The sequence below is a fragment of the Felis catus genome, chromosome C1 (assembly GCF_018350175.1).
Source record: "Felis catus isolate Fca126 chromosome C1, F.catus_Fca126_mat1.0, whole genome shotgun sequence".
NCBI lineage: Eukaryota > Metazoa > Chordata > Mammalia > Carnivora > Felidae > Felis > Felis catus.
Window position 1 is genome coordinate 220,585,738 of NC_058375.1, and position 25,788 is coordinate 220,611,525.

Genomic DNA, 25,788 nt, shown 5'->3' on the forward strand with positions numbered 1-25,788 from the left:
CCAGGACCTGCACGGCGGTCGGCACGGCCTGGTGGTCAGTCCTGTTCCGCGTGTGCAGGTGCCCCGCCAAGGCCTGGTCTTCCGCTGCCTGGAGACCCAGGCTTGACTGGCGTCCCCAGCAGCGGCTCACCTTCCCCCCGGCCCACTCGTTCGGGTCACCGCTCAGCAGGCTCCTCGGAGAGGCCATCTGCGTGGCCAAGGCCAACGGCGGCATCGGTGCCTTTGGCCACCGCTCCAGGGCCGAGGCCGAGGGCAGCTGTCCTGTCCTTGCCCCAGGTGTGGAGCTTGCCGGGGTGCCGAGAGTACGGCCACGGTCACTGGCCCCTCCGTCCTCTTGGGGCTGCCTGAGCGGCAGCTGGCCGACCGGGGCAAGTACGGCCTTGGCCCGCATCGCCCCCCTCCTCACACACAGAGATCGTAGGGCATAAAGTCCCCGGTCCAATCCTCACCACCAGTGCATCCGGAAGGGGCTCCCGAAAGAGGGGCGCTCCTGTGTCACCATGAGGTGGAGCCTTCCCCGGAAGAGAAGCCTGGGCTGGGAGTGTGACCCCTGGAGGGCCAGGCCCTCCACAGCCACCCGTCGGAGCACACTCAGGGCGGCGGTGAACGGAGGTCCCGGCTCGGCCAGGCGGCCTTCCCCTCCGAGTCCACGGCTGCAGTCCGGCCGCCCTCTGCCCAGCGAGCCCACGTCCCACTCTGGGGAGGTGCGCGTGGGGGTCCAGAGAGGTGGGGGCTCTTGCTCGTTGGGGCTCAGGCTGTTGGCAAGCACGCGGGAGGCACGTGGGCTCACCCCCTTCCCCAGCAACCCCTTTAAGGCGCCTCCTCCCCAGGAGGAGTGCCCCGGAGTCAGCTTACAGGACTGATCCCTTTGAGACCCAGGCCGTCCCAGCCTGGAGGCAGCGTTGGGGCACAGCAGGCTGAAGGGCCGCCACGGGGGACCGGACTCCTGGACACCTTGGGTGCTGCTTTCCGGGCCGAGCTCCGGTGTTGACCATCGGCAGCGTACATCAGGACCCGCCATGCTGCAGACACCCTCTAGGCGTTGAGCCCTGAGACGTGCACACGGGGAGCCTCACAGGCTCACGCGGAGGGGTGGGCAGGGGAAAGGCTGGGTCACGGAGGGCCTGGCAGGGGAGAGGCAGGCCTCGGATGGTGTTCGGGAGGCTCTGCTTCAGACCGGTGCGGCACCTCCTTGTGGGGGCTGGGCGGCAGGACCAGGACGTCAGTGGGGGCCCGGGGGTGGCAACAGTGAATGTTGACCAGGATGGGGGCTGGGACTGTGACGGGGCCAGGCCGTCAAGGGTGAGCTGGGGCGGCAATGGGGGTGCAGCGCTCTCGAGTGGTTTGGCTACGCGGGAAGAAAGCGGGCTTCCGGGAGTTAGGGTGACCCCGGGCAGGTGCGGAGGGGCACGAGGGCCAGGAGGAAGCAGGGGGCAGGCAAAGACAGGGGACCCAGGCAGCCGGGAGGCAGAGGTGTGACCCTCTGCCCTCAGGTAGGTGCTGTGGGGAGAAGAGGGGGGCAGGGCCGCCCAAGGGGCCAGCTGTGTCCCCACTCACCTCAAGGACACGCCCCGCGCCGCGGGCACTGGCCGTGGCATCTCTTCCTCTCACTCACCAGGGCCGAGTCCGCATCGCTGCCCCTGGCGCTGCTCTGCAAGCCTCCACCTGGGCGACCTTGGGGCACCCCGGGCCGCGGGGGCGGAGCCGGAGAGGGGCCTTGCCACGTGGCCCCGCCCACCCCGCCCCCGCCTCCCTCCCTCCCAGGCTGGCGGGTCGGCCACGGTCCCTACAAAGGTTGTTGCCCATTCTGTGCGGCTGCCGCCGGCTGGTCCAACCCCGTTCTCTCCCTAAAGACGGCTCTGGGTTCCCGAAAAAAAGCAAGGGGCGGCCCCTGGCGCTGGGCACAGGGGGCAAAGATGGGAGAGACCCCCTCTCCCCACCCAGCTGCTCCAGGCAGGATTGAGGTTTTAGGTAATCTAGGGAGGGAATCCCCAATCGACGGGGACGCGCCAAAGTGCAAACAGGTCATGCGTGGTGGGGAGGGCCTGCCAGTTCCCGCGGTCAGCACGGGGCAGGGGTCCGGGGGCTTCAGTCCTGTCCTGAGGTCCCGACCCTCCGGTGTCTCTTGGCTCCGGGGCTGTTCTTAAATCTGCTCCAGCTGCCGTATGGGAACACCACGACTGCGCGGTCTTTATTTCTCATGGTTCTGAGGCTGGAAATCAGACATCAGGGGGGCGATAGGGTCGGGGTCCGGGGGAGGGCGTTCTCCCTGCTTCAGACACCTCCCGGGTCCTCACCTGGAGGGGCTAGGTGGCTCTGCGCCTTCTCTCTCCTAATCCCATCACGTCTGTAATTGGGATTTCTACCTATGAATGGGGGGAGGGGAGTGCACGTTCAGCAAGGAGTAAGTATATCACCTAGACCATGCCTGGCGCGCAGTTGGCATCGCAAAGTGTTGGCATTCGCTTAGGGAATTCCACGCCCTCCCAGACAAGGTCCACTTGGGTAGTGAGGTGCCCGCCCCTGCCATTTCCCGGCGAGAAGCAAAACTGAAACCCAGGGTCCCCGCCCTCTGCCCGATTCCCGCCCAGCACACGCCCGGGAGCGCCGCGCCCGCTGTTAACCTGAAAACGACCACTGCGGGTATTTTACCAGCCAGAAATGGTTACTCTGGGAAGAGCAGAGAATTGCAACCCAGGACCAGCGAGCTACAGCAAAACCATAGGCAAGTCCAGAAAACCAGCTGCACCCACCGTCCCCCGCCCCCCGCCCCCGCAGATCTTTTCTAAGGAAAGGGACTGTTATAAACTAAAAGCCCATTGGAGTAAACTAGGCGCTGGTAGTGGCTTCTTATTGGCTGGGCTGTCTTTGGCTGTGACTGCCTCTCATTGGCTGGGCTGTTGCCAGGGGAGGAGAAAACCTTCCTTCCTCCTGCGGGCAGAGTGGTGGCCAGCCACCTGCAAGGTCCCTCTCTTCCTCAGGTGAGAGAAAAACTCTCTCAAGCGCTGCTATATGAGGGAAGCCATTTTAGATTTCTTTCTAAGGCAGCATGAATCTATATTAACTTTATATTTAAACCAAAAGCCCGATTTATGGCCCACCCACCGTGCATATCTTACCCACCTGCTTTGTAAATGAGTAGCTTAAAGGAAAACCACCTTGTCCTGCACGTGTGGATCGATGCTGCTACTCCGTTGCATTAATTATACTCATGACATTAATACTCATGATCCTGCCTACGCGCTAATCTATAATCTTTTTGAACTTTAACAAGAATATACCTCTGACTTATTGATTTGTGGCTCTTTATGCAAAAGGTATAGAACCCTGTAAAAACTGTTCACTCTCTGAAGCACTTTCTTCCCTGCGAAGTTCGTGTTTCCTGGGCAGCTGTCTTAATCTGGGTTTGAACAAAATCCTCTATTTTCTTCTTATATTAGTGTTCTTTCTGGTCAGCTTGCCTAGTCACGGGCTGGGTCTGCAATTGACAAACAGCGCTGGCCACCAGAGCTCCCCCTGCTGGCCTCCAGACTCCATGCTAAACAAGGTTTCCTTCTACTTCCACACCCATCCCACCTCTTCCCATTTTTACCCCACAGCAGCTCCCTCCTTAGTCCCTCCCCCCCGCCCCCCAGCCTCTGGAACCTGCCTACCACTGCCCTGTTGGGCTCTGCCCAGGAGTCCAGGGTGCTGGGGCCCTCAGACACTGAGCTTGCACAGGATGGCCCATGGTCCAGCAGTTAAGAACATGGTCCTTGAGGGGCACCTGGGTGGCTCAGTTAAACGTCTGACTTCAGCTCAGGTCATGATCTCCCGGTTTGTGGGTTCGAGCCCTGCATCGGGCTTCGTGCCGACAGCTTGGAGCCTGGAGGCTGCTTCGGATTCTGTGTCTCCTTCTCTCTCTGCCCCTCCCCTGCTCACGCTCTGTCTCTCTCTCAAAAATAAACATTAAAAAAAAAAAAAAAAAAGAATGTGGTCCTTGAACCTGGCTGCATGAGTGCAAACGCAGGGGGCATGCTTACCGGCCTGCTGCCCCTCTACCTCGGTGCTCTCCCACGTGGCCTGAGGACCCTCGGATCCAGGGGGGTCACCCCTAACATTCGTGAGGTCCAGGACATGACTACAGGTGGAGACCCACATGCTAGTCTAAATATTTAAAGCTTATGTCTGTGCCTTTGGAGCCTGACCTTAGCTCCCACCTCTGGTGCCCCCACCCCACCCCTGGCTGTAGGTCACAGGGCCGAGGGGCTGCCCTCTCTCCGGCCCATAGCACCATCTGTGGGACCAGGGCAGGACTCCTGGGGTGACTCCCGAGCGAGGGATAATGGAAGGCCTGCACAGGCACTCCCTCAGCCACTGCAGAACCTCTAGGACCGCCCCACACAGCTAGCAAGTGAGCAGACGGTGCTCTGAGAAACAGCCCCGGCCCTTGCTGGGACGCCCTGTGGGTCCGGCCACTGCAGGCTTTGGTCCCACTGTTTGTGCCATCGGGGTCAGTCCAAGAGGCTGGCCAGCTGGTCACCATCTCTCTGCCAAGATACTGGGGTGGCCCTGCCTCAGACTTGGGGAAGCGTGGTCTGGCCTGGAGAGCCCCGGCGCCGGCGCCGGCTTTGGGCTAGAGATGAGAGGCCGAACATGAGGGCGGGACGGCCACCCGTGACACGCAGTCAGGATTCCCTTGGTAACACATCCACCTGTATCAAGGCCGCAGCCAGAGACCAGGAAGATGCCATCAGCATCCCGCGTCGGTTTATCGCTTTCTGCAGTGAGGGCGGGGGGCCGCATCTCCAGAAAACGTGGGGCGAACAGAGGCCTCGCGTTTGCGGAAGCCGAGGACTCGTTATAGGATTTGGGCCTGTGGGAGTGACTGGACATCAAGAAGTGGTCCTCCACGGGGGCCGGGCGGGTGATACTGGGTCACGTTTGCAGGGGCCAGATATGCCTTTCTGTCTTGTTTTCATCCCAGACAGAGACCCTTCTCGAATGCCGACCTTCTGTGGGACCACCCGCGGTGGCTGGGGACCACGACGGCTCAGCAGTGAAGCGGCTGCAGGGGAGAGCAGAGGTCTGTGACGTCACAGCTGCCCTTTGTCGGAATCTGCTTTTGAGGGAGGCCGCCCGGAGGCGGCATCCTCAGTGGGCCCAGAGCAGCCACGGCAGAGCCCTTGAACCAGACAGCCGCCCTGCAGGCAGCGGTCAGAAATGAAGCGCCCCTTCGTCCCGGCGTGGGCCGCAAAGCTGGTCCCGACCGGCCGTCAGCATGCTTCTCTGCAAAGGCTCGGAGAATTGGTATTTTCAGTCTGCCGTGGGGCTCGCCGGCGGTGCCCGCGGGGGAGAGCAGCGCACGACGCCGTGCGGGCGAGGCAAGCGGGCAAGGTCACGTTCCAACAAAACTTTATTTACGAAAAGCGGCAGCAGGCTGCTTTCAGCTGGTTAGCCCGCCCCCGGTGTGCGTGCCCACAACCAGGGCGGTGGGCGTGGGCAGAGACGTGGGCGGCTTCCTCTGTCCCCCGTGCACGGGCCGTTCTCCTTGATCTGTGCGCCGTGGGCTCTGCTGTAGCCCGGAGCCCCCTGGGCTCACGAAGAAAAGGCAGGGGCTCCGCATTTGCTCAGGCAGCCCTGGAACAGAAGAAGCCCGCGGGGCTCAGGTGCCCGGGAGCAGTGGCCCCTGTATGGCAGCACTGTGGGGCACGGAGCCGCGGGTCCCAGGGGCATCTAGGGGCCGCCCGCTGGTGCCTGAGGGCGGCAGGTGTCCGGGGCGGCGGGGGGGGGGGGGAGTTTGCAGGTCCTGGTCTCAGGTGCCAGCGGTCTCCTACGTGCCGCGCGGTCCCTCCTCTCTCCCACCACAGGGAATATTGTAGCCGAGAGCCCACCCGAGTTTCCTTTCCCGACGGGCTGGGTTTGTTGACAGAGTTAGAAGCAGCTCAGTAGGAGTCTTTGATTCATTTAAGGTCCAGTCCGGTTTTCCAAAATTGAAGGTTGAGATAAAAACTTGAGGGAAATTTAAGTGTCAAAGGTGACCTTGGGGGGTGGAAATCTACCTTCGGAAGTATTTAAAGGAACAGCTGCTACGTGTAGGTCCGCGGGTTCCAAGCGCAATCACGGCCAGGATGGGTCACGAAGCAGTGGGAAAGGCCAGCGTCCAGCTACAGGAAGGTAAGCTGGTCTGCCGTCCCGGGGAGCCGCCCCGGAGGGGGCAACAGGGGTTGATGGGACGAACTGGGAGGTGGTGAGGGTTTTGGGACCTCTCTGCTTTGGGGGTCGTGGCCTCACACATATTACTCCAACCGGGGGAGGAGCTAATAGCTGAGTGCTTGTGAGACCACGGCAGCTGGGAGTTCAGATCTGAGGGTCTGAGTGACACAGAAACTCTCGGCAGTGGGACCTTACCGCGTCGTTTGTGGCTTAGGAGGTTCGTCTGGCCCTACGGCTGTAAGGTGAGACGGGGCAGGCAGGCGGAGCCCGGCGGATGTCCCAAGGTGCCCGGAGGCAGCCGGACACGGGTAGAGTGCGGCCCCAGCGCTGCCGACTTCCAGCTCTGGATTTCAGGCCCAGCACGAGGCGCCTGTGCCCCCATCCCCAGGCGACACCCTGGCGCACTTTGGTCATGTGTGGGGCAGGAGAAAAGGAGGAAGCAGGTGCGGGGAGGTGGGGGCAAATGAGTGGCAACGGGAATAGGACGACCAGAAAGAGCCAGGAGGGACCTCCCCCCAGGTCCGGTGCCGTGGCCTCGGCAGGTGTTGGGAGCATCCTCCGTGTCCAGATGTCATGGCTTTTTCCAGTGCCTTTTTGTTCCCTGAACACCCCGGCAGCAGCCCACACAGCACACAGGTGGGGGTCCCCGCCTCGCAGCGTCTCCCGGGACGGGCACCTCCCGTCACATGACCGATTGCGGTGGGCCTCCTTCCAGGGGACCCGACTGCACAGGAGTTCAGCCTGCTGGGCAGAAACCGGCAGGTGAGTCCAGGTTTCCAAGGGAAATGAAGACTGAGCCTGAACGTAGTCCCCGTCGAGGGCAGGAGGGGCCTCCGCTGGCCCCTGACTGGGCTGGGGTTGAGCTCGGCAGCTGCTCGAGCCCCGAAGTGGCAGGGTGACCACTGCACTCGGGGAGCAAGTCCCCCCGGGTTGTTCTGGGAGAGAGGATCCAAGCAAGGCCTTGTCCGCTTCTGGTCACAAGGCCCACTGAGGGCGGGCGGCCACAGGCAGAGCACCACGCATCACAGGCCCGGACGAGTCTGGTTCTGATCAGCCCAACGGGTTCAGCAGAGGGGGCCCTATGGCTCCTGGAGGGGCCAGAGTCATTCCCTGTCACGCGGCTCGAGGCGGGCCTCCGTGGGACACTGCGACCAGGGAGGAGATCGGAGACCCGTCCCCCTCAGGCCCGTCCTGCTCAGCCGACTGGGGCTCTAGCTGGACCATCTCAGGGACCCACATGGGTGGTTCCCGGGCACCGTCCAGGGCTGGACAAAGCTCCGCGCCCTCTGCGTGGACAAGCCCGCTCACCACTTCCGTGGGCCGTGGATTCCAGGTGGACGAAGTCCCCGAAGCCCCCACGCGCACCTCATTCAGGGGCAGCCGTCCGTGTAGAGCTGGGAAGGAGGCCCGCCATCCCTCCAGGTGGTGTGGACGTTTGTCCCTGGCAGTGACGTGCTCTGACAGCGCTTTGAGGATTGAAGGACAGCTGGACGCCCACGGCCGGGTCCCACAGCAGCTCTCCCCAGCCTGACCACAGGGTGGTGGGGAGCTGAGGCCAGGACGATTGCCCAAGGCCAACCGTGCTTGTGTCCCCAGGCCCCACCCTGCCGAGTTCTAAACTGACCACTTTCTGTTCCAAATGTCACTGGGGGTGGCCAGGCCATGGCTGAGGCCAGAGGGGGCCAGGGAGGGGGCGAAAGTGCCGTTTGACCTCTTAGGTCTTTTCCAAACCAAACACCAGACCTGAGAGCAGGGAAGGGGGTGGGGGCTTTCTGGAAAATCCTTGTCACCTTCATAATCTGCCTGGCAGGCCCGGCTAAAGGGTGGCAGGTCTGACCTGTGACCTCTGCTCAGGGTCACCTGGGGCACTTGCCCTGGTGAGGTTCGGGCTGTCTCACTGAAGAAGGCGCGGGGAGGTTGGCTGCAGGAGATCGAGCCCCACCCCGTGCCCTCGGGGTCACTGCTGGGCTCAGGTCCCCGTCGGATGTGCCCATGGGCCCGTCTCGTCTGTGGGAACCCCCGAAGTGAGCTCTGGGGAGCCGGGTCCTGAGACGCTGACCAGGGTCAGAGTGGGGCAGGGGGACCCTGGGTGAGGACGGGCTGCCCGTGGAGGAAAACTCACAGGCGAGCAGGAGATCCTTGTCGGGACCTGGTTCCCGGGGCCGAGGCCGGGAGGCAGCCGCGTCCACGGGGCCGGCCTCCCGGAGCCGACACGCTCACACCGTGAGTGTTGAAGGAAACCACGACCTGTCGTAACGGTGTCCCCCAAACTTTTTTAACGTAAATTTAGTGAGTTGAACCTATCGATCTCCTAACTAGAGCGAATCCTTCTGTCCGTCCACACCCAAGTTCCCGTTCGGGGCCCTGAGAGCCGGCCGCACCCCCACCCTGTCCTCCGGTCCAGGACCCGGGAAGGGACAGGGCGCTCGGAAATTCTCTGCCACGGAAGCTCCGCGTACACGTCGCTGTCCCAGGGATGTCAGTCCTGTCCAGAGTCAACCTGAGCGATGGTCCCCTAACCACAGCAGTGACACCAAACGTGAGGAAATTGCTTTCTGCGAGAGAGCCCAAACATCGCAGTTTCTGGATCAATAGAAGAGACGTGTTGAATAGAGTGACAGGAATGTTCGATTTGCTCCTTCTAGAAATCACATGAGATGGGAGCCATTTACTAATAAGATTCACATGTGTGGAACGAACACATAAAACACTACCCTGAAATTATAATCTTACCAGGTCTCCACTTGAGGTGTTGGGTAATCACTTGATAATAACCATGAAACCAAAAGAGAAAAAATTGCATTTATTTTAGGAGACCAAATCTGGCCGTGTCTGGGTTATTGCATTCGTTAGCAACAACGAAATACTGTAATGACACTTCCCACAGAGAGAATAACACTGAAGCACTGGTAAGAATTGTCTAAGCCCCCTGAAGCTGTAGAACATCGTCTGAGAGTTATAATCTGAGAGGTTCCCACGTGAGCCATGAATGACCACTTAACAGCAGTAAAACCGAAAGAGAAAATCAAAGCTATTTCAGCAAAAAGAAAAGCGTCTCCCTGTAGACCTGCATCCTCAGAAGCAGGCTCACTGGAGGGTGGGGGCGATTCGGAGGGACTCCCTTCGGGGACCCCTTGGCGTGGGAGCCCCGTGCGCCGATTCCAGAACCTCCTGGAAGCAGGCCGGGAAGATCAGGGAGTGCAAGGTGGTTGCCCCATAAGGTGAAGGTTTGGATGAAAACTGGAAAGTGTCCGTGAGGGATTCGCATCTCACACCTGCTGTACCTGACCGTGCTGTGGGGACCGACGCTGTGCTGGCCGAGGGGCTCCTTCCCCATCTGCTGCAGTCAGCCAGAAGGCATGTCAACGCCCCCTTCAGCCGGCATTGAAGTGGGGGCCAGTAAGTTGGCCCAAGCCCGAAGAGGCTAATATTTCGAAAGAGGACGGGACACCTGGTGGGAGAAAGGGATGGCCACCGGACGCATGCGCTGTCAGAAGCTGGAGTGCGGGAGGACAGGTGTTCCCTGTGCTATAGCTCTGTGTGGAGCACAGACTATGGCAGAGGCCAGTGAGTGCCCCCCGGGGGCGACCACCGGGATACTGGACCAGAAAATACCCAATTCGCGGGCTGTTTGGTTTTGACTGACGTCGTTTATGGCCAAATGACCTGATCCTGAAACCCTAAATACTCGTAGCGTCCTGAGTGATGCCCGAGAAATCCTGCAGCGGGAGTTCAGTGACCAGAAGAGGCCTGGGACAGGGGGACATTTTATTATGTATTTTGCAGGCGCACATGCCACTACGGGGGTGCAAAGAGGTACTCACGTCCGTGAGCAGGGAGCCCCCCGAGGAGCTGCCAGCTTCCACTGCCGCGTGCACAGTCCCCGACGTGCAGCTCTCGGCTGGCCCACCGAGGGCTGCCTGGCTTGTTGCTGGCTTGTTCCAAGGGGAACGGGCCGCGTCCTAGGCCACCACTCCGATCAAAGGCGGCACAAGTGAATCGGTCAGTGAACGGAACCGCGTGTCGTCGGCCCCTCTGTTGGGTTTTTACTGATGTACGGGTGGTGGCCGACGGGCTGGCCGTGTGATCGGGTGGACGGAAGATGGAAACCCAGTCTGGGACAGAGATGGCCCCGTGCAAACCCCTGTGCATATTTAAGGGGTGTGTTTGAGCAGGACGTGTTGATTTCACAGGAAGAACTCCCTTCCGGGGTCAGAAGTGACCGGGATTGGCAGGTGAGTGTCTCAGCGCGGCTGCCTGTCGAGGCCACTGCGTCCGCGAGATGGGTTGAAGGGGGGCACATGGAGCCGGGCCGGGTCTGCCCGTGCCCCTTCCGGCGTGCCCACACGAACTGCTCTGTCCGCAGGAAGAGCGGGTCCGCACACAGCTGTGGGGCAGGCTCCCCGGCGGTGGCTCCGGAAGTGGGCGTGCAGCCGACAAGCTGGACCGACGCCCGGTGGCCCCAGGGGGCCCGGTGGGTCCTGACCGACTGGGCGCCGACTCTGGACAGGGCTTTACTTACCTGGTGCCCTGGGGACACAGTGCTCAGAGCGCCGGGGGACAGGAGCAGAGGGCGTCACCCCCACCGGGACCGTGGAGTTCACCGCTTCAGGCCAAAGAGAGTACTCTTATCTTCCGAGTGGGAGTGGCGGTTTGACAGAGGCCTGGGACGGGCGGCTGAGACCCGGGTGGCGTGCATTGTGCGAGCGCACACCAGGCCCCACAGGCCGCAGGGACGCTCGGTTCTCTGGCAGATCGGGAGGAGGCAGAGAAGCGCACGTGCGTCCTTCCGCAGGGGGTGGACTCTCGTGTCCCTGGAGGCCTGGTGCGCACGCGCTGGCCTGGTTTTCTTGCCCGGAAGTGTGTATCTGACACTGCGTAGCCGCGCCTCCTTCACCAGGGCCGGTGTTGGCGGGCTGGGTCTCCCCCCGTCCTCCTACCCTCCACCTGCCCGTGCGGTTACAGTTGATCTGAGTTTCTTAAAGACCGTGTGGATTCGAGCCAGGTTTTTATAGCCATTCTGCCAAGATCTTTCCATTGTGTATTTGAGCCACTCACATTTTCTGTAGGTGTTGATGTAATAGGGCTTAATCCCGCCGCATAAAAAACTGTATGGTTCGTTCTCTCTGGTTTTTGTCTGTCTTTTTTTTCTCCCCACAGATTTTGTTTTTTAGAGTAGTTTTAGGTTTGTAGAAAGATCGAGAAGTGCAAATACTCCCCATATACTCCGCATCTACAATCTCCTTTGGCTAACGCCTCACCTCAGTACAGTCCGTTTGTTACAACCCACAAACCCATGTCAATTGTGTTCATTCATATAGTTTAGGTTTCTCTGATGTATGTTTCAGTTTGTATGTGTTTCTCTTCGTTTTGCTTTAAGTTTGTTTGTTTATTGGAGTGAAAGAGAGAAAGCACGAGCAGGGGAAGGGCAGAGAGAGAGAGAGAGAGAGAGGGAGAGAATCCCAAGCAGGGTCTGAGCTGCCAGGGCAGAGCCTGACACAGAACTTGATCCCATAAACCGTGAGATTGTGACCTGAGCTGAAATCCAGGGTCAGACGCTCAACCGACTGAGCCCCCCAGACCCCAGGATGTGGCTTTTGTCTAATGTACGTTCTCCGTTGCAGTGCACCAGGCCAGAGGTGACACTGTGTTTGATTGTCACGACTCCTCGGTCCTCTTGGCTGGACGGCCTCTCAGACTTCCCTTGTTTTTGATGACCTTGATCATTTTGAGGAGGACTGGCCAGGCATTTCGTAGGATGTCCCTTTATTAGAATTTACCTGACGTTTTTCCCTGTTAGATTGTGGGATTGTGGGTTTGGGGAGGAAGACCAAGAGGTCAAGGCCATTCTCATCACGCCCTACCCAGCACGCATACTGTCGACGTGACGGCGTCACAGCTGATGTTCACCTCGGCCACCTGCTTCAGGGGGTGGGTGTCAGGCTTCTCTACCCCAATCTTCTCCTGTGTCCATCCTGCCGTCTTCGGAAGGAAGTCGTTACGAGCAACCCACCCTGTGGGAGTGAGGAGATAGGATCCCTCCCAGAGAGCAGAGGATCCATGTCAAATAATGAAAGATCTGGAATTCTCCTACACAGGAGTTGTCTCCCTCGACCTCATTGATTTATTTACTCAATAATTTGTGTATATCGGCATGGATTCACGGGCACTTGCTTTATAGTTTGGGTCAGTAATTCAATATTATTATTATTTTTTGCTCAGATGGTCTTGGTGATGGGGGCTCTTTGAGTTGGCCTCTGTATCCCTTTGACATGCTCCCGTCCATGTGGATGTTTGGGGGGCGCTCTCTAACTTCCTGGTGCTACCAGGCGCTCTGGGCTCACTCGGGCATGTCCTGTCCCCGTTCCAGATTCAGCCACGTCTCCACAGAGCCCTGGTCCCATCACTCTACCCCCTATAGCGGGCCCTGAGCAGAGCCCCCACCCTGCAGCTTGCCCCTGGCTGGGGGGCTCCCCCAATAGAAGCAGGGCCCCCCAGCGCCTTCCTCGGCTGCCCATTGGACCCTCTGGCCCACCCCAAATCTCTCTCCTGTGGCCCTGCCTCCCTAGAGGGTCCAAGGCAGAGGCGGGCACCACGTGATCAGAGTCAACGGGCAATTGGTTCCCGCAGGAGCTGTGAGGGCTCAGCCAGGGACGGAGAAAGGCCCCTCAGCACGTTAGTGGCCTTTTCCCTAAGTGGCCGGCACAGGGACAGGAGCAGGTGCCCAGGCTGCTTCGTTAGAGCCAGTGCCTGCCAGGGGCCAGAGGAGCCCGGGGGCACAGGCCCTGAGGGACTCACCCCACATAGGCCAGCTGCTAGGGGGCCTTCCGGGCCCCTGTCCTGAACGTGCACATTTAAGTGAGCACGTCCACACACACAGACACAAACATGCAGAAACACATAACACATACATGTTCCATTTTGCACTCAAGGCGATTTCCTGCAGTGGCCACAGGTGGGGTGGGACACGGGGGCCCCTCCGGGTGAGCCAGCCCGGGCTGGATGAGAAAACGTTTCACTTAAGAGAGCGTGGTCGGGCGAGGGGCCCCGGGGGATGGTGGGACAGGGACCCGACGCGCTGAGCCCCGCAAAGCGGCTGGCTCGGTGCTGGTCCTGCTGCAGAGGGCCTGGAGGCTCCGCACACGCCTCCAATTTGCAGAAGAGGAAATGAGTCAGCAGGGTGTAGCCAGTGCTCCCCGCGGGCTGACCACACTCAGCTCCCCGGAGTGGCCATTGGCATTTCTTTTAGTCAAAACGATTGCTATCACTGAAGCTTCACACGAGCAGGCAGGGTCTCCCCTGGGCCTGCTGGACGCACGGCTCAGAAACGCTCGTCCGTGTTGCCAACATTTGCCGGGGTCAGCCACGTGCCTGTGACCTCTTCCTGCTTTTCAACCTCACAGCCTGGGCTGCCGACTTCATGAGCCGGAGGGGCTGCGGGCCTCTGACCGGCACCCTGAGCACTCTTATCCCCCGGGAGGCCAGCCCTGGCCCAGGAGGCACTTGCTCTCCAAATCTCTCTCCGCTCACCCACCGTTCCACCATTCAGGATTCACTCCTTTGACTAGATCACAGTCTCTCCACTGGCTCTAGAAAAGGTTACACTTTCAGGCACTGACACCGGACAGGTGTGGGCCCTGCTGGGAAGGACAGTCTGCTCAGGTGAAGCGGATACCAGGCTCCAGGCTTGGTGCCCGGGCTGAATCTAACCCCCTCGAGTGGGCAACTTCCTTGCCACCTGCAAGGCTGGCATAACAGGTGAGTGGGCTCCCCGGCTCTGTCCCTCTGAGAACCCAGGTTATTTCGGCCACGAGCAGTGACGCCCAGAAGTGGCGAGGAAAGGTCTCAGAGGCAGGGGCCTGTGCCAGCTCTGCGGGAGGCCCTCTAGGTGTGACCCTTGGGTACTATGGTGCCCCCAGGCAAGAGCTGGATGCCTGGCCGTCCCCCTGAGCGGGTCCGGGGTAGCTCTTCCTCCCCGCACCTCCCCCCACAACGGTGCCCTGCGGGCCCAGCCCAGAGCTGCACGCAGGGCTTGGGGCAGCAGCCGCCTGGGGGCCTGTGTGAAAGTCCCAGCCCTGCAGAGTCCGTGGGAGAGAGCGCAGGCTCTGGGGGGTTGGGGCCCGGACGGTGACCCAGCTGGGGCCAGGAGGAGCTGAGGGCCACCTGGGCTGTGGTTTGTCCCCTTGAGGCATGTGATGGAGGCTCAGGAGCCCGCTGGGCCTCCCCCCAGCTGACGGGGACCGGCTTCCACCAGAGGGAGGCGGTCTGTCCCTTCCCTCGAGAGCCCAGGCCTGTTCCCGGCCCTGCACTGCGGGAGGCGGGGTCAGGGTGCAGTGTCCTGTCCTAAGGCTCCGGAGTGATGGCCGGGCCGGGAGCAGGGTTTTGTCTGAATTCAGGGGCCCCGTCTTGGGGCCGGGCTCCTGTGGCTCAGCAGGAGCTGCCTGCCCTGCAAGCTCGCGGAGGCCTGGCTTTGTGCAGAGAAGCTGTGGTTTTTTTGGTTTTTTGTGTTTTTTTTTTACCGCTGTGGGGAGGAACACTCGTACCTGATATGGTTTGCGGTCCTCTTATGGGTGCGAGCCTGTCGCTGTGCACCGAAGTCCATTTCTATTCATGGTTTGCTTTTTTTCCCTGTTTTTTGAAAACAATGAAAAAAATTTTTTTAATGTTCATTTATTTTTTTAGAGAGACACAGATGGCACAAAAACAGACACATAGACCAATGGAATAGAATAGAAACTCCAGAACTAGACCCACAAACGTATGGCCAACTCATCTTTGACAAAGCAGGAAAGAACATGCAATGGAAAAAAGACAGCCTCTTTAACAAATGGTGCTGAGGGAACTGGACAGCAACATGCAGAAGGTTGAAACTAGACCACTTTCTCACACCATTCACAAAAATAAACTCAAAATGGATAAAGGACCTGAATGTGAGACAGGAAACCATCAAAACCCTAGAGGAGAAAGCAGGAAAAGACCTCTCTGACCTCAGCCACACCAATCTCTTACTCGACACATCCCCAAAGGCAAGGGAATTAAAAGCAAAAGTGAATTACTGGGACCTTATGAAGATAAAAAGCTTCTGCACAGCAAAGGAAACAACGAACAAAACTAAAAGGCAACCAACGGAATGGGAAAAGATATTCACAAATGACATATCGGACAAAGGGCTAGTATCCAAAATCTATAAAGAGCTCACCAAACTCCACACCCGAAAAACAAATAACCCAGTGAAGAAATGGGCAGAAAACATGAATAGACACTTCTCTAAAGAAGACATCCGGATGGCCAACAGGCACATGAAAAGATGTTCAGCGTCGCTCCTTATCAGGGAAATACAAATCAAAACCACACTCAGATATCACCTCACGCCAGTCAGAGTGGCCAAAATGAACAAATCAGGAGACTATAGATGCTGGAGAGGATGTGGAGAAACGGGAACCCTCTTGCACTGTTGGTGGGAATGCAAACTGGTGCAGCCGCTCTGGAAAGCAGTGTGGAGGTTCCTCAGAAAATTAAAAGTAGACCTACCCTATGACCCAGCAATAGCACTGCTAGGAATTTATCCAAGGGATACAGGAGTACTGATGCATAGGGGCACTTGTACCCCAATGTTTATAGCAGCACTCTCAACAATAGCCAAATGATGGAAAGAGCCTAAATGTCCATCAACTGATGAATGGATAAAGAAATTGTGGTTTATATACACAATGGAGTACTACGTGGCAATGAGAAAGAATGAAATATGGCCATTTGTAGCAACGTGGATGGAACTGGAGAGTGTGATGCTAAGTGAAATAAGCCATACAGAGAAAGACAGATACCATATGGTTTCACTCTTATGTGGATCCTGAGAAACTTAACAGGAACCCATGGGGGAGGGGAAGGAAAAAAAAAAGAGGTTAGAGTGGGAGAGAGCCAAAGCATAAGAGACTCTTAAAAACTGAGAACAAACTGAGGGTTGATGGGCGGTGGGAGGGAGGAGAGGGTGGGTGATGGGTATTGAGGAGGGCACCTTTTGGGATGAGCACTAGGTGTTGTATGGAAATCAATTTGTCAATAAATTTCATATTAAAAAAAATGAAAAAACAATGAAAAAAAAATGAAAAAAAAATGAAAAAAAAAATGAAAAAAAAAAAAAAAAAAGAGAGAGACACAGAGACAGAGTGCCAGCAGGGGAGGGGCAGAGAGAGAGGGAGACACAGAATCCCAAGCAGGCTCCAGGCTCCCAGCCGTCCCGGCCCGACACGGGGCTCGAACTCACGAACCTCGAGATCGTGACCAACTGAGCCGCCCGGGCACCGCTAAAACTATTTTTTAAAGAGTTCTTTGTACATTAGTCTTCACCCTTTGTGACAAAGGTTGCCAACTCTTTCTCCCTAGTTTGCTATTTGTTATAGGTATCGATGTTCTTTATTGCTTCTGGATTTTCCATCACGGTCAGAGAGATCTCCCCCGCTCCCAAGTGTAGAAAGAACGTCACCCATGCTTTCACGTTTTTACAGTTAGGTCTCCGATGGCTTCCAGTCCCTTCTGGGAGTTCACTCTGGTGCGAGGCACAGAGTCAACCCACCCCACACGGCCCGGGCACCACTTACCGCGATGTCTGCCTTCTCCCCAGTGACGCTGGGGCCGCGCCCGTCAGATACTGAGTGTCCTTTGTACTTGGGCCTGGTTGTGGACAGTCATCTTTGTCCACTCGCCCGGAGCACGCGCTGTGACCGCGGAGGGTTTGAGCTGTGTTTGGTGGCCTGACCACAGTGCCGCCGCCCGCGCGTGTCTCCTGCGGCGTTTGCTCGGCTTGCTTGCTGGCCGTTTTCATACTGATCTGGGAATCTGGCATCCAGCCTCAAAGCGCTCTGGCGTTATTATTTGTTATTTTTATTACTATTATATATTTACGATTCTATATTATGTAATTCTATGCTAATGACTTTATTATTATTACTGGATCATCAACACGTATGTGTTAACTTGGGGGGAACTGACATCCTTAGGATGTTGGGATATCGTCTCTAAGAGCAAGGAATGACTTTCCGTGTTTTCAAGTCTTTCGGGAATTTAAAAAAATTTTCACTGGAACCAGGATTTACGCATTCCCTGTTAGATTTATTTCTAAGCTCTTTATAGCTTTGCTGTTACTAATATTTTTCTTCTCATTGTTTGCTATGTGAAGCCTGTTGGATGCCTATTTTTTTTTTAATTTTTTAAATGTTTATTTATTTTTAAGAGAGAGAGAGTGTGTGCATGAGCGGGGGAGGGGCAGAGAGAGAGGAGACACAGAATCCGAAGCAGGCTCCAAACTCTGAGCCATCAGCACAGAGCCCGATGCGGGGCTCGAGCTCGCGAACCGTGAGATCACAGCCTGTGCTGAAGTCAGACGCTCAACCGACTGAGCCTCCCGGGCGGCCCTGGTGCCTGTTAATGTGACAGTCCGCCACCGTCCTGAGGCTCTCCGTGCTTGTGACTGGTTTTGTGGTGCCTGTTTCTTCTGGTGTCACTATCACGCTGTCTGCAGATAAGAATTGGTTTTCCTCTAACTGTTCCCTCCTGTCCGGTTTCATCCGCTCGTATCTTAGCGGGAGCCGCGACTCCTCACTGTCTTTCTGACTCGGCCAGACGTGGTCTGTTCCCACCGAGTGGGGCGTCGGGTTGTGGGCGCGCCCTGTGCGCACGTAGGCGTGTACGCAGGATTAAGAAACGACCCACCGCTTCCTAACGCGCTAGCATCTTCTAGAACAGGAAACAGATGTTATATTTTCTCGGAGGCCTTTTAAGTGTCGGTGGAGATAATCGTATGATTTTATTCCTAGATTGATTAACAAGGGGGATTATATTAAACAGTGGCCCAGTATGGAACCATTTTGCATTCTTCGTGTTAAACTCGTCATCCACTTTTTGTAGTAATTTTTAAGTTGCCTCCCATGTTAGTCATCAGTTCATCAGAGCTTCGTATGGAAATTATGAAAACTGTGCTCCTTCCATCAAGTGCAGTGTTCCTTAAATTTAAGTTACGCTTCCCAGCATGTGGGTGTTGCTTTATGACGTTGAAGTTTTCCAAAACAAAGACCCTAAAGTCCTCAGGGAATTCTGATAATTTGCTGACATTACTTATTACAATGTGCACAGGTTTGCTTTTCCTGTAGGAACTCACTGGTTACATTTACTACACGAGTGGGGCGCCTGGGTGGTTCAGTCGATCGAGTGTCCCACTCTTGAGCTCATCTCGGGTCTTGATCTCAGGGTTGTGAGTTCAAGCCCCGCATTGGACTCCTTGCCGGATGTGGAGCCTACTTAAAAAAAAAAAAAAAATTTACTAAGTGAGCACCAGAAGCTTCTGTCCTGGAAGTATGTGTGCAGAGGCCACGTTCTATGGGGACAGACGTGCCAGCCAGCCTCTAACCTTGGGCCCCCCGAGGACCCTCTCCTCCTTCCTGGGGCTACAACCTCTGCTATCACCCCCGGCCCCCCGGCCCACAAAGTCTCCCTTCAAAGGGAGCTGGATGGCCCCCCATCCTGACACCAACCCAGTGTGCACCTGGTCCTCCTTCTGGAAGCTTCCATGTAGCCCCATCAGGCCTTCCAGAAGGCACACAGGGCTGGCCTCAGAGACCTGGGCCTGCTCACCCCTCCCGGGGCAGCCCCTCCGAGGAGGGCAGAGGGAGCTGGGGCCCCGAGGGAGCAGCCTCACTGCCAGGCCAGGCGGAGAGCGGATGCAAAAGGGGCGAAGGGGCAGCCACGGGAAGTGGGGGGGGGGGGCGGAATTCTCCTTTCACTCTACCCGGCCACGAGGACCCGGGGGCGTGCCGCCCTGAGGGTCGGATGCTGGCGGATGGTGGGACCCGGACCCCGTGTCCAGCCTGCTCCCCTGCAGCCTCAGGCTCCGTCCGCCTTCCCCCACGTGGCCAGCAGGTCTCAGGGCGAGGAGGCTGCCCGGGCCTCCCGGGCGGTGGGTTCTGGGCCGCCAGGCACCACCTGAGGAATCTCTGCCCCAGCATCTTCTCAGGACCCCGTGACCCACCCTGGACCTCTTGCCTTTCCTCCTCGGTCTTCCCTTTGATCCTAATTCTGTAAAGAGGCAAGAGACGCCCCGTGGGAAGACGGAGGTGACGCAGGCCGGCCTCCATGGCGTATGCCCTTCCTTGCCTGCCCTTCCAGAAGCCTCTGTCAGGCCGGGGAGATGGGCAGGTCTTAGGAATGGTTTATTGACGAAAGGTTTGGGGGGAGAAGGGGCTGCGGGTCCGGTCCCCCCTCGGCTCAGGGAGGCCCCAGAGTCCAGCCAGAGCCCCGGCCGTCCCCCCAGACCGTGCTGGCTCAGCGGGAGCCCGGCAGCGGCTGCCCCGCCCCACCCCGCCCAGGCTCCCGGCTTCTGCACCCCTCTGCAGGCGTCTGGGTGTCTCTAGGCCCCGGGGCCGGCTTCCCTCTAGGAGTTCGGTACTTGTTCTTCTGGCTGTACAACAGGTTCCTCTGGAACAGGCGAGGAAGGCGGCCATGATACAGCAGGACGGCCAGGACCATCCCTGCAAGAAACCAGGCGTCAGACCACAGGGCCCGGTGGGCTCGTCGCAGCATGAGGCAGCCCGGGCGCTCACGCCGGGACCCTCAGTGCGACGGGGGCCCCGCAGGCCTGGGCCTGGGGGCGCCGGCGCACCTCCGTCAGGGAGCCAGCGCCCGGACCCTGGTCTGGCCCTTCCCACACCTCCCTCCCCTCCCCGCCCCCTGCGCCTACCCCTGGGAGACGCGCATGACCCATCAGGAACCGGGCTCACTTCTCGGCCAGGCTCCGGGGACCCGGGCCTGGTGTCGCCGGCACAAATGTCGTGGGCCGCGTGCACAGCCTCTTTCTTCCCAGGGCTGCCTCCCAAGTGACCTGTCGTCCCTGTGCATGGCTGTGTTGGGCGTGTAGGCCAGAGTGGAGGTGACAGCGAGGGAGGAGACGGGTGTGGGTGGGGCCGGGGCTGGGAAGTGCAGGGTGTGCTGAGGGCAGGGCCCGGCCCCTGGTTCCCAGGTTCTTCCCGGAACTCGTGGAGCAGAGAATCCTAAATTCTCACGTGGCCGCTAGGGTCACTGGGAAGGTAAGTGGGCCACGGCGGGACAGGAGAGCACATTTTCTTCAAGCGTACGTGAATCTTCTAAGGACTTACACAGGGAAGCCCCCTTGAGCCCGAGGGCTGTTCTCAGGTGCACACGGCCCGTCCCCCGGGAGGCGGCGGGGGAGGAAGTCACGGGGAGGGTCGAGAGAGTTAGTGCCCTAACTGAAAACCCAGAAGTGGCTCTGCGAGCCTGTTATGTAGGGAAGGGGGAGGGGATAATGAGACCCTCGCTGCCTCTGGAGGGGGGCGGGGATGCGGGCAGGGCAGGGACTGCTTCTCTTCCGGGGGCTTTCTGCGGACGGGCCACACGCACCGGAGGCCGCGGTCAAGTGGAAAGTGAAGTCGCAAATAGGAACGATGGGAGTTCTCATGGCTCCTACAGCTGCCTGGGAGCCCCGGGGAGGCCGAGGCTGTGCTCCCCGAGAACACGCCCACCGTGTAGACAGAGAGAAGTGGAGGAAGCTTCCAGAGCTCCGCTGGACCCCGCTTACCCGCCGGACAAGGTGTGGAGAGTGTGGTGAGGCCGAGGGGCCAAGGCCGGGTGCTGGAGAAGCGGTCCCTGCCTGGGCCCCGGGCTCAGGGTCCGTGAGGGCGCCCCGCAGGCGTGGGTGCATCCCTCCTGCCCGCCCAGCACCCACGTCCACCACAAATGCTTTGCGTGGCAATCCCCAAGCCACTGTCCAGGCCTGGCCTTGCCTGCTGCCCACGGAGACTCCCAGGTGACCCCTCTGCCCTTACCTGTCAGGGGACCCAGCCAGTACACCTGCATGTACTCCAGCAGGGTGTGGCCCGAGCAGTGGAAGGTGGCCCAGGTGGCCAGGGCCGGGTTGAAGAAGGCGGACGTGAAGGGCCCAGCTGTGGGAGGAGGCACAGACCGTCCCCGTGGGGCCCTGCCCGCGGCCGCCTCTCCGGCCAGGAGAGGAGCCACCCCGGAAATCCCCACCGTGGTTCCCGGCACACAGGCTGGGGTTCAGCCTAGCCTCGCCCCCCTGTACTGATGGGGGCGTGGGCAGGAGGGCTACTCGGCCAAAGCCAAAGGTCCCCGGATCAGGGAGCAGCTGGGACAAGAGTCCGTCCGCAAACCTCCCCCACCCGACCCACCGCTCATCTCCCCCAGCTCTTTTCTCCTCTGTCCACCTGGGGGCACTTGTCCTTGAGAGAAAGGGAGACAGAGACAGAGAGATGGAGAGAGAGACAGGGAGACAGGCAGAGACAGGGACAGATGGTGGAGAAGGGTTGAGCCCAGTGAAGAAACAAGAGAAAGGGGAAGGGGCAGGGCAGACGAGGAGGGGCTGGGGAAAAAGCCAGCGTCCTTCAACCCCGGCCACGTCCACCGCTGCCGAAGAGCACCGGCCTCGTCCGGGCAGACCAGAGTGGGAAGCACTCTGCAGACCAGGATCTCCGGGAGGCGCCCTGGGTGGCGGCAGGGCCGCCACAGGAGCTCCCGGCATCTCCCCCGGGCGGGACCCCAGGCAGTCCGGACGCACAGCCCTGCTCCTGGCCAGCTTTGCTCACCCGTGACTCAGTTTCCCCGCCTGTGCGCGGGCTCTCGCGGCGCCTTCCCGGGCACGTGACGTCTGTTCTGTACCAGACCCTGGACGGCGTCTCAGAGAGTCAGCCCTCTGGTTCTGTCCCTACCGGGCCCCGCCCGCCCCCGAAAGCAGACTTGGGGGAGCTGGGCCCTCAGGCCCTTCCAGGTGTAGCCCTAGCGCCCTGAGCAGGAGTGAGCCGCCGGCCACATGACCTGCACCCCACCCCCACAGCTCTGTTCCCCTGCCCGGGACAGCTGCCCTGTGAGGTCAGCAGTCCGGACATCCCACAGCTGACCTCAGCTCTCTGCTTGCCCCACTGGTGGGAAGGGTGGCTGCGTGGGGTCCGGGAGAGGGGGGCGGTGCCAGGGAGCTTGGTCAGGAGGCCCGGGGCCCGCGGCGCGGGCGAGGATGGGAGGGGGGAGGCGCTGCCCTCCCTGGAGACATCTGGGGCCAAGTGGGGAGGGGGAGGGGGCGGGGGCAGACACGGCGGGACCTGGTGCTCTTGGACGGGGCGGCAGAGGACGCGCAGGGGCTTCCAGAGCGGGGCCCGGCCTGGGCCCTGAAGAAACCGCACTGGCTGCCCCTCCCCCCGCCCCGACCTGTCCCGGGAGCCGGCCTCCTGAGATGGCCAGGAGCAGCTGGGATGTGGAAGATCCAGCCAGAACGACGGGGGCCCAGGTCCACCCTGCCGCACCGGGTCCTGTCCAGCCGGCCGCCGTGCCACCACTGGGCTCCCGGGAAAGGGCGGTCGGCAGCTTCCGTGGGCCGGCGGCCCCCCTTGGCTGGCGGCCTCGCCCCCGGGTGTCCGCAGGTGCGGGTGGGCGGGGTGGCCACGCGGGTGCAGAAGCTCTGACGTGGCCCAGGGGAGAGGCAGCCCCGTCTCACCTGTGTGGGTCATGACGGTGGCCAGCAGGGCCACGGCCGGCACCCGGTAGGCGGGCAGGCTGTTCCGGAGCCGGAGGAGGGTCAGGTGCAAGAGGAAGGCGCCGGCGCCTTCCACGAGCGCGCCGTGGGACACGGGCGTGCGCAGGGGGGAGCTGCAGTGCGGGTCCAGGAGGTTCTGGAGGACGTGCAGGTCACAGAGCTCCCAGGCCCAGTACAGCCGGGTCAGGGCACAGGCCGCCCGCACACCCAGCCCCTGGGCCGCCAGCTTCAGCAGCGTGCGGGGCCCGGAGGCCTCGGCCAGGAGGAAGTCCTGCAGGGACACGGTGGGGTTGGCCGCGGCGCCGTCGCAGGTCGCCCCGTGAACCAGGAAGAGCAGGGTGAGCAGGGTGAGCAGCAGGTCGGGGCCGAAGCCCCCCGCCCAGGGGCCGAGCTCCGCCAACATCCGCATCTCCAGACAGCAGGCCCCCAGCTGGGCCGCGCCCACCGCCTCCCGGGCGAAGCTGGCGTAGGCGCCCGCCGGGAGCAGGGCCTTGCACGCCCTCCTGGCCGCCTGGCAGAGGACGAAGGTGGCGAAGAAGAAGGAGAGGGACACGTTCAGACCGGCCATCGGCCTGGGGGCCCCTAGAGGAGCAGGCCGAGCGGGGGACCCGAGCTGACGTGTCAGGGCTGGCGCGCCCTGAGCCCTGAGCCCCGAGGACGGGGCCGCTGTGGGAGAGTCCGCCTGGGCGGGCTGTCCCTGCGAACGCCACACCTGTGCCCTCACCTCCTCACCCCCGCCCCCCCCCCCCACCTGCCGGCCCGGAGCAGAACCACAGCGGACGCCCATAGGTCAGGCGTCCTCCCTGGGGCCTGAGGCACGCCTGGCCCCCTGCCCCCACTCGGCCAGCCGCGGGTGCTGGACGCAGCTTCAAAGCCTCCGTCGGAGCTCCGTGACTCACGGCCCGGGCCCTTGGCTCCGTGGGCACGGCCTGGCAGCTCCCTGCCCCTGTGCTGTGTCCCACCTGGGTGAGGGGCCCTGGCTCTGCCTGCACTGTGGGTCCCCCGGCCCCAGGTCCCCCTGCGAAGGCAGCTGCGTGCCGGGCCAGGCGTCCCCACACAAGCGAGGGAGGGAGCCGTGGGCGCTCCGGCCCGGCCGCTCCGGACCCCTCAGGAAGCTGACCCTGCAGAAGTCTGCCCGGCCCACCGTGCACTTTGCTTTTCCCGCCTAGCGGCCTAGACTCATAACGATGCATTTCCAAGAAGCCTGGCTGGCTGAGACGTTCAGGTGCTTCCTTCCGGACCCAAGATCACAATGACCTTGGAAGACTAGACCCGTTCCCCCTCGGTAAGCAGAGACTGCCTCAGAACGGCCCTCCTGCAGACAGGCTGTGGGGCCTGGCTCTCAAGCCCAGAGCAACCGGGGACTTTGGGACACCGGCCAGGCTTCAGAGACACGAGCTCGGAGGTCGTAGTCTCAGGGGCTTGAGGTCACCGACACGTCACAGTGACTGTAGTATGCCATCGACCTTGGGGAAGAGCAGACATTGAGCAGTTGCGTTGGGTCACTGACGGCGGCTGGATTCAGCGGCCAACCCCTGGTGGAGGGGTCATTCCAGGCAGAAGGAGATGGCCTGGCACAGTGCAGAGACCGCAGGATGGGGAGCTTGCCGGGGGAGGGGTCTGCCAGGCTGGGGAGGGGCCTCTGGCCCTGAGCTCCTCCCTCAGGACTGGGAGGGGAGGGGGACAGAGGCTGGGAAGGGCGTGGCACTGGGGAGGGAGGAGCTTCGGGGGAAGGCCCAGGTCAAGGTCTCCTGGACATACCAGGCCCAAGGCAGTGGGCGCAGTGGGGCGGGGAGATCAGCGGGGCAGGTGGGCCAGTGGGAGATGGGCACCTCGTCCCCTTACCCCATGTCCCAACCCCCGTGCCCCGCAGATGGACAGACAGAGCCATGGAGATGGGCTCTGAGCACAGCAGGTGGGCTTTCCGCAAGGCAAAGGCCCCACTGTCCAGACACCGCTGGGGGTACGGGTGACGCCTCTGCCCCTCCTACCCTCACCCTGTGCCCACCTGGGGGTCCCCAAGGCCTGCAGCAGCACCTGACCCCTCTCTCTCACAAGCCTTCCCCCTGCCCCTCAAGAGAAGGCCGGCCACCCACTTCCTTCCAAGGAGTTCAGCTGAGCAAGACTACTGGAGAAAAGGCTGGGTATGACATCACCAGGAGGGGGCCCCCTGAGAGCGCCTGACTCCTGGGGGACCGTGACTAAAGTCCTGGACGTGTCCCAAATGGCCCTGTCACCTGCAGCACTGCAGGGTTGCTCGGCAGGGCCCAGCTCTGGACCGCGGCCCCCTCTGGAGCAGGTGCTCACATTCACAAGGAGGCCCAGCGGTAGCTCCGCCTCCTTGAGAACCAGCCTTCCTGCGGGGGGGGGGGGGGGGGCTCACCTCTGGCCCAGCCTCCGCCCCCCTGACCCTCCTTTTGTTTGTGTGGCTCCAGTCCAAGGGCTCCCCCCGCCCCCCTGGCAGCCTCCCTTTGCGTGGACGCAGGGGAGACTGACAGCTAGGAGGGGGGTCCAGAGCATGGGCGACAGGTGCTGCCTTTCCTCTGGTTGTCCCAGTAGAGGATTTTGAGGTCCAGAACTTTCCTGGAGGTGGGGAAGGGGCCTGGGCCCCAGGGGGCAGGGGTGAAGTTAACCCCACAGGAGCTCTGCCTGCTGTTTCCCCTGGAAGGCCGACAACCGTCCAGACCCCAGCCCCAGAAAGGGGTGTGGGGGGCAAGGGGCCTGTTCTTTCCTTTATGGTCCCGCCCTGTCGCAGGAGCGGGGAACAGGTGGAGCCCTGGAGTCCGTGCGTGGAGAAGCCGGGGCTCCCTCAGGGATCACGCAGACACCCCCTTCCACCCTCCAACCCCCTGCTCCAACTGGGGCGGGGGGTGGGCCTGGCCCAGTCAGAACACACAGAAAGTGGTTTTAGACCCAGGAAGCACATCACCGAGAACACAAGCCTGGCTAATGCTCAGTGGCTATTCATGCTGAGCGATCAGCGTGAGTTCAATCTTTATTTTTGCCTAAGTTTAACTTTTATTTACTTATTTATTTATATTTGT

At 60.4% G+C, this 25,788-nt stretch overlaps 1 protein-coding gene across 2 annotated transcripts; it reads right to left on the minus strand.

Moving 5' to 3' along the window:
- Positions 1-19,381: 19,381 nt before the first annotated feature.
- On the minus strand, positions 19,382-23,439 carry LOC101095121 (aquaporin-12B). 2 transcript variants are annotated; one of them, XM_019839202.2, is made up of 3 exons: positions 22,706-23,436; positions 21,027-21,143; positions 19,382-19,715 (listed from the first exon to the last, which is right to left on the minus strand). In XM_019839202.2, exons 1-3 carry the CDS (start codon positions 23,310-23,312, stop codon positions 19,510-19,512), a joined length of 930 nt encoding a protein of 309 aa, XP_019694761.1. In that variant the 5' UTR covers positions 23,313-23,436; the 3' UTR covers positions 19,382-19,509. The 2 variants fall into 2 exon arrangements, with proteins under 2 accessions (XP_019694761.1, XP_019694762.1); XM_019839203.2 differs by lacking the exon at positions 21,027-21,143 and having other exon boundaries at positions 22,706-23,439.
- Between the last annotated feature and the right edge of the window lie 2,349 nt (positions 23,440-25,788).